Here is a 15,841-nt window from a genome sequence, read left to right as displayed (position 1 = left end):
TCTATAAGGCACTTTATGTGCTCTGTATTATGGAGATTTGCTGCTCAAGTCTTTACCACTCCACAAAGGGGACTTTTGTCAAATATGCTTGGGAAGAGGGCACATAGGACGCCGTATAGTTACAATAACCTGGTTCATTTATGAGTGACAAACCTATTTGAACTTGGACAAATCACCTCACTTCTCTGATGCTTATTTATAAAGTGAGCACCCTGGAAAATATATCATGTTACAAAGCAGCAAAAGATTGGGGGAGGCTAGACCAATTCACATATAAGAACATAACGGAATATTACAGTGATACAAGAAATCATGAAGACAAAAAACTAAGAGAAGTCTGAGACGAAGTGGACTGGAAAATGGTCCTTAAAGCCACAAGGGTTTAGATTCCAATCCTATCTCTGATACATCTTGGTTTAATTATCCTGAGCAAAGTCCTAACCTTTTTGTTCCCCAAGCACCTACCCAAGACAATAAATTACATCTCAGTAGGAGATCAGCATCAATGAGAGTGACCTATGTCCCCTGGGAGCTCCCTTCACTGGTGAAATTACAGGCCCAAGTCAAGTAAACAAATAGAAAATAGGAAGGTTTCTATGAACAGATGTAAAGCGAAGTAATCAGAACCAGGAAAATAATAGGTTTAATACCTACAAAAATGGAAATAGAAAGAACATTTTACAATTAACCTTGATTCTGAAGCATTTATAAAATGCACTCTCCACCCTTTGCAAAGGTGAGGGACTATGAATGTAAAATATACTATCAGACATAGTCAAAACGTTGGTTAATTTTACTGAAGTCATTTTAAAAAATCTTTGTTTCAAAAAATGGTTCTCTAGGTAGGCCAGCGAGAGGGATGTTTGAAAAGTACGTGTGATGTAAAAACAAAAGGTGCTCATAAAAATAGGATAATTTTATTTTAATTTGGTAGTTAGACTAAATGACCTCAAAGGCCTCTTTCAGCTCTAAACCTCAGATACACTTGAATAGACAAGTTAAAGTAAATACTCTTGACTCATAGCAGCTCTCCTAATGAGCTGGAGAAGTTGCTCAATCTCAGTGCCTTATCATTTCAAAATTCCTTAGAACTAGCAGTCTTCTGAAGCAGAAAAGACAAGAAAGGCCTACAAATAGCCTTGAGGGGAAGGCCACTAAGGCAGGAGCAGGAGCTTGGGTTTTTAGAGGCAAAGGAATGCAGCAAAACAAGGAGCCCTGAAGGAAGAGGAACAGATAGGCTCCTTCCAAAGAGAAGCATTAGTGTCACTATGGTAACCAGCAGCTGGGCTGCCTGGCTGGGCACCGTGCCATGCAGGCCCCCAAGCTCAAGCCTTGCAGAGGCATTGCTTCCCAGAGCTCCAATGAAGGAGCATGGACTTGATGGATGAATGCAAGGGTTCAGAGCCCCACATGCAGCTACATTCAGTAGTGGGGAATGTTAGGGGCCAGCCTAGAGGCTATGTTTAGTTCTACATCCAAACTTCTGAGTTAAATTCAATTTAATATTTATTAAGCATCTTCTTTGTGGGGGGAAAAAAAGTGCTAGGATGGGGATTAAAAGGTAAAAGTAAAACAAGTCAAGTCTTCTAGGAGCTTATATTCTTGGGAGGAAATATATAACACCTAAAATTTGGGAATCAAAAGGTGCTTGCCTATTAGGTACTAGGGGACAAAGAAGAGGTAGGAAATCATAGCTTCTTCCCTCAAGGAGTTGAGAATCAACTTGGATGGACAAAGCTAGTACACAGGAAACAAGATAGAATGTGAAAGTATATAACCAAGAATTTTTCATCATTCACTTTCTCATTTTCATGTAAACATTAGAATGCAAGTTGCCTTCCTGGTTATCCCATTACTGCTTCTAGCCCAGGCATTACCTCACCCCACTTCCATTTTATCTCCAGACTGGTCTTAGTTTTCTGTTCTCTCTCCCCCACTGCCTAAATCTCCTTTCTTTTGTTCCCTCATTCTCTTTCCATTGCTGCCCTTGATCCTAAGAAAGACCTAGAGAAGGGCCATCTAATCCAGTTCCCTACTTTAATGACAGAGAAGACTAAGGGCCCGTGGAGTGGAAATGAATTGTTCAACATCATACCTAGTGAACAATTCAGAGCTAGGACCAAGTCCTGACTCCAAATCATTCTGATACCACATTTCAGCTCTTTGTGTCCATCTTATATTTCTTAAGGATTTCTGTCTCTCCTGGCTTCATTAATTCAAGTTTTCCAATACACAGTTGTATTATAATTTTACTAAACACATCTGCACCCAAACTAGAGCCTTAGGTATATGTAAAGAAGTAGCAAGGTGTGCACAAAGAAACAGGCTGGGAAATTGGCCATGGGTAGAAGCTGATCCCAGCTCTGCTGCTTCCTAGCCTTGTGAGCTTGGCTAAGTCCTTACCCTCCCTTCTCAGTCTCAGTTAGCTTATCTGTAAAATAAATAAAATAATCCTCACTGGACTCCAGTCCCAACAGAATAAAGATGAGAATCAAATGAGAGGTTTGGTAAAGTGTAAAGAACACTTTGCCCCTCATCCTCTCTTTCCCTCTCCTGCCCCTATAGATCTTGTTCCTGGAAAGAGTCAAAGAATCTAAGTTCAAGTTTCACTTCTAAGAACTGAGTCTTGGGCCTCAGTTTCTCCACCCATACCAAAAAATTGGGTTGGATTTGGTGACTTCCGGGGTTTTTCCAGCTCTAGCCCTATTGGTAGGAATAGGGAAAGTTAGAAAGTTTTTTTTTTTTTTTTTTTTTTTTAAATCAAGTGAGCAAGCAATAAATACTTACACCTGCAATGTGCCCAGCATAAAGGCAAGAATGAAACCTGCAAGGGGGAATACCAGAGAGAAGACTTACAACCATGGAGGCTTGCCTCTAACTTCTGCTTTAGCTCGGGACCACAGAGAAATAAATGGCTAAACCTCTCCAGAAAATCGTTTCCTCCTCTACACTTTTCTGATCATAAGAGCTGTTCTTTCTGTCTCACAGATAGGAAATGAGCTCAATGACACTTTATGTGTTCAGTTTAGAATCTTCTGAATCAGAGACAATGAAAAGAAAATAGAAAAATGTTATTGTTTTCTCCCTTTGTTGTCAAGCTTCCTAGAAACAGAGACAAAAGGACAAGGGGCCTCAGGAAGAGACACAGCCTCCTTTACATTCCCGCAGCTGCACCTCAGCTCACAAATTCCCACCAGGATGCCCACGAGGCCCTAAGGCCAGAGACTGAATAAAATGGTAAAAGGACTCGGGGAGATAAATAGCAAAAGATATTTAACTCTCCCAGAAGGCTGACAGTTAGGCATTTAGGTTAACTCTTACAGAGAACAGCCTCTAGGCCTCAATTTCCATCCCAAAGAAAAAAAATTACATTTCCAAGCCAAATCCTTTACCTCTCCCCCCACCCCAGATCAGGAAACTACTCCTCAGTCTTTTGGGGGTGGGGAGGGTAAAATTTGCCCCAGCTGAACCAGACCTAGCTATCAAGCTATCAGCCAATTAGAACTGCCCCCAAGTGGAAGGCAATGCTTGGGTGGGGTGGGAGTGAGATGAAGAGACTGGAAGATCTTTTGTTGCAGAGAAGATTGATTGGGTAATGGTAGGACTACATGGCCTCTGAGGTTCATCTCCAAGCTTCTGTGAGACCATTATATGCCAAGCCCTGGTTAAAGGAGATAGGAAGCAGTCTAAGTAAATTACATAGTGGATAGAACCCAGGACTGGGGATCTGAAGACCTGGATCAAATACCACCTCACACACCAACTGTGTGACCTGGGTAAGTCACTTAAGCTCAATTAGTTTCAGTCTCCTCATCTGCAAAATAGAGATGATGATACCATTGCCTATTTCATAGGGTATAGGAAAGACTGGTCCCTCTACAGTCTTTTATCTTACATGTCAATCAGGTACTCTCAGATGCAGTGACATTAACTACCTTGCTGCTCTTCCCACTAACGACTGGGGGGTTCCAGACTCTGGGCACTTTTGCTGGCTGTTCCTCTCTGTTTCCGGGTTTCAGCTAAAATCACACGTTCTGAAAGAAGCATTTCCCAGTCCTCAGCAATCAGTGTCTTCCCTCCGATGATTCTGTCCCATTTATTGTGCTAGATCTTTTTTGTACATAGTTACTCTTCCGATTAAACTGTGAGGTCTTAGAAAACAGGGAATGTCTTTTGTTTTACTTTGTATCCCCAGTGCTTATATAACCTGGCACATAGCAGATGATTAATTAATGCTTATTGACTTGAAAATGCTACATGAATTTGAACTACGATAAAATGGAGTATGCAAAGAAGCTTTGGTGAAGGGCTTAGATTTATGATACAGTAAGTACCCAAAATCTAGGGAAAAACGCAAAACAAAACAAATTAAAGTTTTTGCAAAACCAAACTTGTTTTGACAACCATCTATAGATAAGTTTTCTTATGATTGTTGAAACTTATTTTTAACCCTTCTCTAAGTTGGAAGGGTAAATAAGAAACATCTACCAGGGGTCCTCAAACTTTGTAAATAGGGGACCAGTTCACTGTCCCACAGACTGTTGGAGGGCCGGACTATAGTAAAAACAAAAACTTTGTTTTGTGGGTCTTTAAATAAAGAAACTTCATAGCCCTAGGTGAGGGGGATAATCGTCCTCAGCTGCCGCATCTGACCCGCAGACCGTAGTTTGAGGACTCTTTGAGACCTTTGGACATTCATTCTCTAAACAGGGGAGATAACGACTACGGCAAGACAGATTGAGGCAGTCCAGATAGAAAAGTACCCGAGAAGCTTTGGTACAGGTGATCCCTTCCCATTTTTGTACCAGCCTGTTATAGGTAGATGTCTCTTTAGCAAGGTAAATGTTTAGCGTTTGGAAAAAAGTGATCAACAGATACTTAGGCAGCATCTACTTTGAGCAGCAGAATATATAGTAGCAAGGGCTCTGACTTTTGAACTTGGACACCTAGAATCCAAATCCTGGCTCTGAAGCTAAGCTATGTGATCTCTATGAGCTTCAGTTTCCTAAAGTACTCAATTTTGAACTTGAACTCCGAGGCCAGGGATTCACATCCAAACTCTTGACACTTATTAATTGTGTGACCTCTCTGACCTTCAATTTCCTCCTAGAGAAAAATGGAATAATAAAACGCCATACCAACCAGCCAGGTTTTTGGTGAGGAAATAAATGTGAGCTATTATCTTTAATTGGAGAGGGAAGCTAATTAACAATACAAAGAAGCATGAGTGCCCCAGTGAGTGGTAAAAACAATTAACTGCCTTCTGAATTCAGTGGTAGGAGAGAAAGCCTTGTGGGCACAAGTGTGAAAGGGGAAGTGGGTAGGACTTTAGTCGGGGTAAGATTCTGGAAGGTGTAAAGGAAACCTTGTGAACATTCATTCATTCATCAAATATTTAACCCAGACTAGGAGAAAAGCTGTTTTAAGCTTTTTTTTTTTTTCCTGAACCTATTCTATATGGGGAGTTAATAATACTCTTCACTTATCCTGGTGAAGACAGTGAAAACCCTAAAGTGAGACTATGAGAATGGTGTGGGAGGGTGAACAGTCCATTTATTTAAGAGCCTATGGATATAGTTTTCCATCGATTTATTCTTTGTAAAGTACAATTCTCTGGAATGCCAGGATTAGGCTAAAAATTATAGGATTATAGGCTCATAGTTTAAGAACTGGAAGGAGCTTGGAGGCCATCTGGCCCAACCCAGGGATGAATGACTGCCTCAAATTCACCTAGGTGAACTGTTTTTGCTTTTCTTTGTGTCCCTAATGATTAGTGTGGTACCTGGTAAATAGTAGGTACTTAATAAATGCTTGTTCAATGACTGCTCTTTCCAAGCTTTTTCCCCTCTTCCCCCCCCCCCCCCACTCCGGGCAGACCCAGAAGTCAAAACTACCAATTCAGCATGGATTCTAGCAAAATAAGGTAGCATAAGACAAGGCTGCCATAGCACTAAGATAGCAGAGCAGAATGAGGCAATCTGAGGAGGACAGAGATAGTGAGGAAGTTTTCTCACCAAACCTGATAGGTCCCTCCAATAATTCATCACCAAAAATTAAAGAATCCTTACTGGAATGGGGGGAGGGGAACAAGGTCTAAGAGTTGCTCCCCCTAGGAGTTTGCAATCCAGCTGAGGAATCCCCAGGTCTCCAAGAGTTATGGAAAGATACTGAAAATAAAGTGTAGCACTCTATTAATAGCTATCTTTTCCTAGAAAGTTCATTAAATCATATGATTTTTCAATTAGCCCTATCCCTGAGGCTTAGAGAGGCTGTTCTAGGGCTAAGGTCTTCTAATGTTATCTAATATTATGTAAATGATAAGGATATTGTGACCCAGAGAGATTAAAGGACTAGGTCCTCCTACTATAATGCAAATCCAATGTTCTTTCTACTGTATGGAGAATGGGTTCAGTCTGAAGGGTAGATGATAGAAGACCTAAGTTGAAATCCCATTTCTGACATTTTACTAGCTATGTAATGCATTGGCAAATCATTTGCTTAACCTTAACAGGACTGCATTTGTTCATCTGTAAAATGGAAAGAATTATCTGCCTTCCCTTTTAATACCTTAACAGGATTACTTTGAGGCTCAAATGTGACAATATTTTTGTATCCCTAGTTTCTTGCACACAGCAGACACTTAATAAATGCTTGTTGAATTAGCTGAATAATGAAAGTAAAGCACTTAGCAAATGCTCATGTGTACTATGTAAATGTCAATTATTAGGATTATTCCACAATCAGATTCCATTTCCCAAAGTACTTCAAGGTATGTCCTCCTAGAAGGTGAAGTCCCAGTAAAGAATGGCTGAATACCAATCAGTAGCCTGGACCCTGGGGAGGATATAGGACAGACTCTAGAGTTGTCACTTCCTCCCACTAGACTGAAAGCAGCCTGGTCTCCATGGAAACACATCCTCCTCTTTCTAGCCCTGTGTTGCTTTCTAGTTATTTCCTTTTTTTCCCTGCCTCAGGTATCAAAGAAAGAAGGGCCAAGCAAATTGGGAAAATGCCATAGTCCTGTAAGATTGAGTCATAGACTACCAGCCAACTTTATGTAAGGGGCATAGCAGCAGCCACAGAGTGGCTGGAGCCCAAGGGAGGTGGAAGCCTGGGAAGCTCCCCATCATAAACTTAAAGGGTTTTAGGAATGCCAAGCTGGTTACACAAGACTATCCCTGCCCTCTAGGTGCTCACCTGCTAGTCAAAGGGGCAAGATTACCATACAGGAAACAAATAATGAATACAAGACCCGACAGCACACAATCCAGTATTGTTAAATCTCCGGATGCCAATTATAAGGGGGGAATTCTGAAAAGGGAGGAGCTCTCTATGGGCTGCCTGGAGGAGGTGGCTGTTGGAAAGAGAGCTAGTAAGTCTCCTAACTCTCTTGCTCTAGAAAGTGGAGGAAGGAACCCAAACCTAGTGGAATTCCATCATGCACATTGATAACAATAGGCCTCTTTGGATTGCATTAACGAAATGCACCAAAGTCATTTCCACTATTTACTCATTTAAAAAAAAAAGAGAATTCTTTGCACACAAAATGCTTATTCTTTTTAGAAATATGAGATGTTAATACTCTGATAAGTTTATTCTTGCTTTAGTTTTGAATTCATTTTTACCATTTTTTCCTAATTGTATGACCAGTACAATTATTAAGAGTGCTGAGTCCCAGCTCTTTCACTTACTACCTACATAATCTTGACTTTATCCTTTCTAGGTCTCAGTTTCTTCTTCAAATCAGAGGGTTGGACTGGACAAGATCATCTCTGAGGTTCCTTCCAGCTACAAATCTCTGATCCTATAAACTATTCTATGGATTTGGTCAACTTATTTAACCTTTATGGGCTCAATCTCTTCATTTGTACAACAGAGATGTTGGGTTAGGTAATTTCTAAAGATCTCCTACCTTCTGGTGTATAAGCTCAGCTTTATCATTTCTGGCTTTAAATCCACAATCCTAAAACATTCTATAATCTAGGGCAAATCCTATAACCTGATTTGCAAAATGGAAATTATAGTAGTTACATGATATACTTCATGATGAAGAAATTACTAGTGAGGACCAGACCCTAGGTTTTCTATCTCCAAGTTTTATATGCTTTCTATGACTTCAAAAAGTTTTGTCAGCCGAGTTAAAACTCAGTTGAAATGAAGTCCTAGAGACATATAACTTTGAGTCAACCAAACAATGGAAATCCTTTCCAAAGTGAAATTTAAAAACATGGAATCATACATACATAGTCTAAGAGTTTGTAGCATCTACCTCAGAGATCACTTAGTGCAACAGGACTGAACAGGAATCTCCCTTCCTCCCCCATGACATATCTAACAAATGGCCATCCAAGCATCTGATTGAAGACATCCAGGGAAGTGGGACTTAGGCTGTCTTAGGAAATCATTAGTTCCTATTTCACTTCTGGACAGCTCTAACTTCTAGGAAGTTTTTCTTTAGTTGGAGATGAAACTTGCCTCTCCAACTTATACCCATTGCTCCTATTTTTATCATCTGAGGCTCACAAGAATCTCCATGTACCAAAAAATTCCAGAGAGTGATCATGTTTTCATTAAATCTTTTCATCTCCTGAAATAATTCTTGGAGAGCTGGCATGGTTTTTAGGTCTCTCCTTATTCTAGCTGTGTTTCTTAAAATGTGGCATCTGGAACTGAACACAGTTGGGTGATCTAGAACAAATCTGATCCCTTTCCTCATTTTAGCAATATTTATAGCAGGAGATTACATTATCATATACTGAGAGATAGCTGTTTCTCATCTGGAGTCCATAAAAACTACTGGGTTTTACTCATGTGAAGGGAGATGGTCATCTCCCAATTACTTTCTTATCCTGTATACTTGTACAACTGATTTTTAAAAAATTCAAATATAGAACTTTATATTTAATTCTATTAAATTCCATAATTTTTTTTAATGGCCTATTTATCTACTTGACACCTCTTTAGGTCTTGATTTTACTGTTATTTCCCTGTTTCATGCTATATGCAAATTTATTAAGCATATCATATCTACCTTTATGTGAGGCTGGAGTTCTACAAATGATCTTTTTTTGTGTCATTGGCCCCTTTGGAACAATTTGGTGAAGCCTATAGCTCTTTTCTCAGAAGAATGTTTTTAAATGCATGAAACACAATATATTATAAAGAAAATCAATTATATGGAAACAGTTATCAAAGCATTAATAAAAACAAGTTCATAGACCCCAGATTAAGAACTCCTAAGTAAAAATAAAATTAAAAAGAACTTCCTAATTCACAGACAAACATTTCACAGAACAGAGTTGACAAGATTTATTCCAAATCTGCCATTAATTTGTTATAGGACTTTGACCAAGTATGTTGAGAATCTCAGTTACTTCAAACGTAAAATGAGGAATTTAGACAAGATTCAATCTTAACATTCCAAGAAGAAGGCAGCTTAGTATAGTAGGAGAGAATAATGGTTTTCAAGTCACAAAATGGGACTCAAATCTCATTTCTTCCATTTACTATCCGTGTAACTTTAGGCTAGTCATTTTCCCTCTCTGGCCATTCATTCCTGATGTTAACTTGATGAAGCTGGATCTAAAGTCCCTTCCATTTATAATCGTAATCTTGATTTGTATACCAAGGGTCTGAGAAAAGGCGGGGACTTTAAAAAAAAAAAAAAAAAAAAAAGATGGAAAAAACTATTGACTTGGGAGAAGTAGAAGAATTAAATAAATTTTTTATTTCTTGGTAAGTAGAACATACTGAATATCTACATTTCCATTCCTAAGGAGAAGCATGGATCTGAGGAGCCAATTTCCTCTACTTTGCCTCTAGTCCTCCCTTCCCCCTCCTGCTCCTATAAATCTGGTTCACTACTACTCCCCCTTCGTCTCATGTAGGACATAATGCTACAATCATATACAAATCAATGAGCCAATATTTAATATCTATTATGAAGGTATCAGTAGAGGTATAAAGGCAGATAAGGTTTAAAGGGTTGGTTGGAGCTAGATACTGGAAAAGGTTTGGATTTTATGATGAAAGCAGGGAGGGGGAAGGGAAAGGAAATTTATCTGGCTAGCATGTGGAGGTTAGAAGGGGCTTGAGACAGGAGGCCAGTTATGAGGCTATAGTAATAGGCCCTGGGATAAGTGGGGATAATAAGTGCGTGACAATCTATCCAGTGAACAAAAAATAGAAAGAGTTTAAGACTTAGTCAAGTTATTGATAAATGAAAAGTACTGAATTAGCAGGGGAAAAAAAAATAACCCCACCCTCTTCTGGCCTCTTTATTCTAGGAACAAGTTCCTCTTTTTTTACCCTAACAGCTTTGTTGATTCATTCATTATACTCCTCTCAAGTTATGACTTGTAAGGGGGAGTGGAAGGGGGGAGTGGGGAGGCAGGGAGTAAGTTACAGAATGGGGTAATAAGTTCTAACTTGTAAGTCAAGTAACAGTTAGGGGAGAAAACTAAAATGCAGAAAGGGTCAAGGATGTGGCCACAGAAAGAAACAATTCAATTTGATTTAAGAAAAATGATTTATTATAAGAGTTTGCTAAACTATTATAAACATGTCTCTGTACTAGACTCCAGAGAATCCTAAAGACTGGAATTTTCAAGGGCGGCCCCACAAAGGGCAAGGCACTAGATCCTTCAGTGCCCGGAAACAGGTGCAGATTTGGTCTGGTTTCCAGGTATTTCCTTACTAGAAGTTTCCTACACTAATGAAATTTCAGATGTGGTAAAACACCCAGCCTTCAAGGAACTTACATTCTATATTTATAAAATGGTATAATAATAGTTGCAGTGAAGAAAAGAATTAACTATTTATAAAGCACTTTGCAAATCTTAAAATACTATAAATGCCAGCTATGATAATGGCTATTATCATCATCACCGTCATTATCAGTACCATCATCACTGGAAGGTGGGATACAGTTACGTGCAATACAAGGGTAGTCTGTGATTATAGGCGGCCAAACAAAATGTTGAAGGAAAACTTTACACTGGGAGTGGGGGTGGGGGGAGCTGATGGGAAGAGGCAGAGGCAGGGACAAAGAAAAGTGACATCTGAACTGCACCTTGATGCAGAGACTCCTGGCCCATTTTGGGAGCCAAGTGTCCAGCCTGAAGTCACCTTACCTCCCTTTTCCACCGTGCCAGCCACTCATCTCGCTTGCGTTTACTGATATAGTAGGGATCTCCAGCCTGGAAGGTAAGCCGCTGCATGGGCCGCTGTCGAAGACTGGACTCCCAGCCCAGACCTCCCCGTAACCGTCCGCGAGCTCCCTAGGAAGGGGAGAGAGGTAGACAGAAGACAGACAGACATTCAGGAAGGTCTTGGCTTTCTTTCTTTCCCTTCACTGTCACCAAGGTCCATTATTGCTAGAAGGCAAACAGAGAAGGGACTGGAAAGTCCCTGCAAAAAGGAATGGAGCTACTGTGACTTGCAGACCAGAAATCTTAACCTTGAGCCTCAAAGATCCTTTAGAGAAGAACTAACTCAAAGAGTTATAGTTAGTTTCAGATAAAATGATACAGGCAAAGCATTTTGTAGTCTTTCCAGTGCTATCTCTTGATAAGTAGAACAGACTGAACGTCTACATTTCCATTCCTAAGGAAAAGCATGAATCTGAGGAGCACTAATCCTCCCTTTCCCCTCCTGCCCCTATTGATCTTGTTCACTACTGATCCCCCTTTATCCCACATAGGACAAAATGCTACCATCATATGGCATCTCCATCATTCTAGATGAGTTTTGTACAAAGACATCTACCAGCTGGGAAGGGAGAGGATCAATTACTGTGACCCTCTCAGCCTCCTCACTTGTAAAATGGGGATGATAATAATAGCACCTACTTCTCAGTGTTATTCATGTAGTTAAAATGAGGTATTTGTGAAATGCTTTGCCGACTTTAAATCACTCTGTAAATTATTACTAGAAGGGGATTGTATTGAGAAGACACTGGGGATACAATCATTTCACAGATGAGGATGCCGAGAGGTGAACTTGTCCAGAGTCACACAGGTAGCAAATGACAGGATTGGAACCTCCCTCATTTAGCTCCAAATCCGTTGTTCTTGCCACAACTAACAACTGACTTCTTCACCCCTTTTCTGGGGAATGTAGTGAGTCCCATCCTTGTTGCTCCCTGCATGATGACTGATCTGAAATGATGGCCCCCTTCTATGGGTCTCCTCTGGGGACCCACTGGGCACAACCAAGTGCAGAGAGTAGAAAACTCTAAGCTTTTCTCCCTTTTTAGGATTAGCAAACAGATCAAACTGCCCTTATGAGTTGGGATCAGATACTTGCCTCCATTTTCACAGAATCAAAGTGGGTCTCCTCCTTCTCTTCTTTGCCTGTGGAGAGAGAAGAGCAAAGCTCATCAAATTGATCCTCACTCCCTTTGGGACTGGGATCATTGCTGGGATGGGATTGGAGGCCTAGGATTATGCCCAAGTGGCATGTAGTTCTGAGAAGCCTCCTCCCTCAGTCATCCCCCAGGGAGACCCAGCCCTGCCCTTCCCCCATTAGCTAGAAGTTGGCACAGAACTGAGGGATTTTAGGGAGAAAGAATTAGGACAGAAGTTGCTGAGGGGTTTGGAGTTAAGTCCTGAGTGGCAGATCTGTAGTTCAGTCAGAGTTGTGGTTTCCTGTGCATTGTCTGTCTCAGATATACAGAAAGCAGCTATAAATAACTGCTTCTCACTGCCCAGGTGCAGAGGAGGGAGGACAAAGGTGGGAGTCAGCAGGAAAGGTCAGGGTATAGAAAAGAAAGTGGGGAGGGCCTAGGTAGTTGTGAATACCCTCCAAGCTTTTTTATAGGCTCCAAAAGGGGTTGTTTGACAGTCTGTTATTTAGGAATATATGTGAAGATGCCTGAGCCAGCTACTCTGTGTGTGTGTGTGTGTGTGTGTGTGTGTGTATGTGTATGTGTATATTCTCTCTTTTCTAGTAAAAGATTTTCAGACCTCTTACAGATACTGTGCAGGGAAAAGAGATTGGAAGTCAAGAGAACTGGTTTCCCTATCATCTCTTCTGCTAATTGGCATTATGACTTTAGTGTCATAGATTTTTTCATCTAGAAGGTATCTTAGTGGCCACCTAGTTCACGCTCTCCTCCCCCCATTTATGGATCAGGAAACTGAGGCTTAAGAGGTGAAGCATTTTGCTCACGTGTATATAAGCTGCAGAGACTCCAAATCCAGTATTTCCCCCATCTTCCTAACAGGTCACAGCCTCTTCAAGACTGTGTAATTAAATGTGTTCTATGTAAAATTAAAGATAGAAGTAGATCCCTTAATTCTGTAGCCTGTGTCCCCCAAGTGCTAATTTTGCCCTTTTGACAAATGGTCCACGACAATTCTGTTTGGCCTGAATTCCTTTTCAAACTGTGCCATATCTTTGCCTTGCTTATCTATTCAGATTTCTGAGAAATCCAAATATCAGGAGTAGCCAAAGAACCTTAGCTACCTTGGTTACCTCCTTGCTTTACTATGATCCAGAGTCATAGTAAATGACTCTCTTGTGGTCACAATTCAGAGGGGAGATTCTCCTGGAATTTCCAAGGCCCTCAGCATCTCAGGATGCATCTCTGCCCTTCCCAGGCCCAGCTTCTAGCTGGCTCTGGAGCAAGGCCAAGCACTGCTCTGTGAGGCTGCTGCTTCCTCCCTCCCAGCTCTTTCTCTTTAGGTCCAACCAGCTGGCTTCAGGATTAGGTTATTTACTCATTCCCTAGTTTCCGGCCAGGGGCTCATTCCCCTCAATTCCCACTTAGGAACCCTAGTTGCTTTCTTTCAGAGAGTGAGAGTATTTGAGTTGAAGTCTGAGCTTATGGCAGAAAGGTTGTCTCAGAGGCTTCTGGGGATGGGGAAGTAGAACAGGTGGGAAATGGGAGGGTTATGAGATGTTGGTATCAAAACACTTCCTACTTGATATTGCAACTCCAAAGCAGGAAAGCAACTAGATTATTAGGACTAGTGGAATGCAAATATCTTCCATGCAGGTTTTTTCCATCCTCTAACCATTACTGGGGGTTCATTTTTCCATCTAATTTTCCATTACTCTAATTGCACTACTGCCCTTCTGAATACTGTGCTCCCTAGTACTTGAAATCCCTTCCCCTATATATCCAGAGCTCCCAGATATCAATAGTCTCATGACCCAAACTAGTTTTTAAGTTCACTTTGCCATAAGTTGGGAGGGGGAAAAAAAAGAGAGGATCAAGAAATACACAATGGAGGAACGAGTTGAATTCTACTCCACAGAAAGAATCTCACCAAACCTTGTAGGTCTGTAGGAAGCTGTGCTGAGCCTGGAGGGTGACAGTGCACATGGAAATAAGAAAGAATATGTGTGTGAAGTTTGCCATGGGTAACATGTGGGTTGTGGAGTAGGAGGGTATAGAGGTGAATTGTATGGATGTTTTGAAACTCATAAGTGACTTTTCATCCTTATAGATTTCCCCCTAGTTTATCTGTTTTTACCTTCCTCTGTTTTACTTCCCCTCACTCTAACCACAGCTGTCTTCTCGACTTTTCCTCTGGTTTCAGCATAGACCTCCTAAAAGATTTCCTTCCCCTTAGGAGACCTTCCCACAGTTCCTTTCCTTCACTTGAGACTATTTCTTGGCGGCCCTATCTCTTCTCCCTGGCTGCTTGCAAGGGCTTTGGTCACCCTCTTCTCAGGACACTGACCCTTCAACCTGGTAAGTCTTGAGCCATAATCCTAGCTCTGCCACAGTGGGACCCAAGACCAGCTGTCACTTTTGTACAGCTGGAGGGATTACAGGATGAGTCTGACACAGCATCTGTTTTGGATTCAGGCCTTAGAGCAAGGTCAGTCAGGTTTCCTACATTTACCTTCTTTTTTTTGTAGGACCAAGATTCCAAACTTTCCCTACACTGAGAATGATTTTGATCATTGACTAAATGTCAGTCTCCCTGTCTAAATCAATTCTAAAGTATTCACTTCACCCTCTCTACCCTTGTCAGAATTCTTATTCTCTAATAAATTCTCCCACTTCCTTCTCTCCCCAGATGTCCCTGATCTTTGAAAAATACATCTAGAGCCAGAAGGGTCCTCAGAGACCTAGATCAACCAAAACCTCACCTGGAACCTCCTCAGTAACACTGACAACCAGTGATTACTGGTCTCTGCCTGGAGATATTTAATGAAGGGAAATCTACCTACAATAGCTCTAGCCATTTGGATTTTATTCCTCGAATCAAGTCAGGTCAGCAAGCATTTATTAAGCACTTACTAAGCGCCAAGCACTGTGCATCTGCCTCTTGGCTTCTTCTACTCACTATTCCTCATCTTGCTTTCTAGAGCCAGCAGAGCAAATCTAATCCTTCCACATGACAGCCCTTCAATTACTTGAAGACATCTGTCATGTTGTCTCCTGGGTCTTTTCATAGTTTCAGTTCCTTTAACATTTCTGTGTATGGCACAGTTCTTAAATATCTCTCTTCTCTGACCATCCTTTTCTGGATATCTTCTAGCTTATCAATATCCTTCCTAAAATGTGGAACCCAGAATTCAACACTATAATCACCATATTCAGGTAGGTTCTGACTAAAGCAGCACGTGGTAGAATTATGCATCTCCCTTGTCTTGGTTCCCCTAACTTTTATTCTCCCCCGCTCCCTAAAAAAGGTTAAATGACTTGCCCAAGGTGACAACAGCTAGTAAGTGTCAAGTATCTGAGACTGGATTTGAATTCAGGTCCCCCTAGAGTCCAGGTTCAATGCTTTATCTACTGCATCACCTACCTGGTTCCTCCTTCCCCCAGTTTCCTTAAGGTAAACAAAAATGCTTGTGTTAGGTGCATCCTCCCCATCTTGGA

General features: G+C 41.0%; 1 protein-coding gene across 3 annotated transcripts in view; it reads right to left on the bottom strand.

Moving 5' to 3' along the window:
* Nucleotides 1-15,841, bottom strand: part of DNMT3A (DNA methyltransferase 3 alpha) — a 152,406-nt gene that overhangs the window by 52,807 nt on the left and 83,758 nt on the right. For all 3 annotated transcript variants that reach the window (XM_031951439.1, XM_031951438.1, XM_031951440.1), the window contains 2 exons: nt 12,307-12,353; nt 11,133-11,279 (listed from right to left, as the gene is read on the bottom strand). In XM_031951439.1, coding sequence (XP_031807299.1) covers nt 11,133-11,279; nt 12,307-12,353 — 194 coding nt within the window. The remainder of the gene's footprint in view (nt 1-11,132; nt 11,280-12,306; nt 12,354-15,841) is intronic.

Source organism: Sarcophilus harrisii, chromosome 2 (assembly GCF_902635505.1).
Source record: "Sarcophilus harrisii chromosome 2, mSarHar1.11, whole genome shotgun sequence".
Taxonomy (NCBI): Eukaryota; Metazoa; Chordata; class Mammalia; order Dasyuromorphia; family Dasyuridae; genus Sarcophilus; species Sarcophilus harrisii.
This window is presented reverse-complemented; position numbering and strand designations above follow the sequence as displayed.